Genomic DNA, 822 nt, shown 5'->3' on the forward strand with positions numbered 1-822 from the left:
GCACAGAAGGGATGTGGATGGGCACTCCCTCCCTCCCTCTCCCCCAGCTGGGTCCAATGATGTGCTCCACGGGATGGGGTCCATCCCAGCCTTGGCAGCCAGGAACCATGAGGGGCGCATGGGGGCTGAGTCCGGCATGTAGCCGGGGTGGGCGGTGGCATTTCTGTGCCCGGTGCAATGCTGAGTAGCCTTCTATTAAAAGCCCATCCCTGTCCCCGTCCCAGCCCAGATTAGTCACACCAGGGAGAAGCCTCGACCCAGTGCCCGCTGGCATGCGCTCTGATCTTCTGGGGGTGCAAGGTGCTGGAGAGTGCCAGGGTGGCAGCAGCACCAGCTTTGGATGGAATGGCATCGGGGCATACATGAGCATCCCCAGGTGCTGGGCCCCGGTAAGCCCCCAGCCGGCAGGCACAAGGCTGTGCCCCCTCGTTGCGAGGCAGGGGGGCGGACAGGGGGCCGGTCGGCACTGCTGCCCCCAGAGCTGGCCGAGGCAAGATGCACAGGCTCTGTGGCTCACTGGCTGCAAACAAGTTTCCTGGCAAAGAGGCAAATAATGTGAGGGGAACGAATTTCCCAAGTGCCAGAATGGCAGGGCCATCCTGTGCCAGAAAGCCACCCAGGAACCCATGGCCACTGGGGAAGAGCGCAGGGAGAGGTCCAACTCCTCCTGCCTGCCTCAGTTTCCCTGACACACCTGCCACTCTCCCACCTCTACCTTGCTCATCCAGGATTTCCGCTTGCACATGGCTTTCCTTCGCTTCACTGCCTCCCACAGCCGCCGCTGGCCTGCAGGCCACAGGGACACAGTAACGGTCCACGATC

At 62.8% G+C, this 822-nt stretch overlaps 1 protein-coding gene across 1 annotated transcript in view; it reads right to left on the bottom strand.

Moving 5' to 3' along the window:
- The window catches only part of TNK2 (tyrosine kinase, non-receptor, 2), a gene marked incomplete at both ends in the record, with an annotated part of 3,352 nt that extends 2,562 nt beyond the window's left edge, over positions 1-790 (bottom strand). Inside the window, one exon of the mRNA XM_010146266.1 lies at positions 695-790. Coding sequence (XP_010144568.1) covers positions 695-790 — 96 coding nt within the window. The remainder of the gene's footprint in view (positions 1-694) is intronic.
- Between the last annotated feature and the right edge of the window lie 32 nt (positions 791-822).

This window comes from Buceros rhinoceros, unplaced genomic scaffold, assembly GCF_000710305.1.
Source record: "Buceros rhinoceros silvestris isolate BGI_N320 unplaced genomic scaffold, ASM71030v1 scaffold23242, whole genome shotgun sequence".
Classification (NCBI taxonomy): domain Eukaryota; kingdom Metazoa; phylum Chordata; class Aves; order Bucerotiformes; family Bucerotidae; genus Buceros; species Buceros rhinoceros.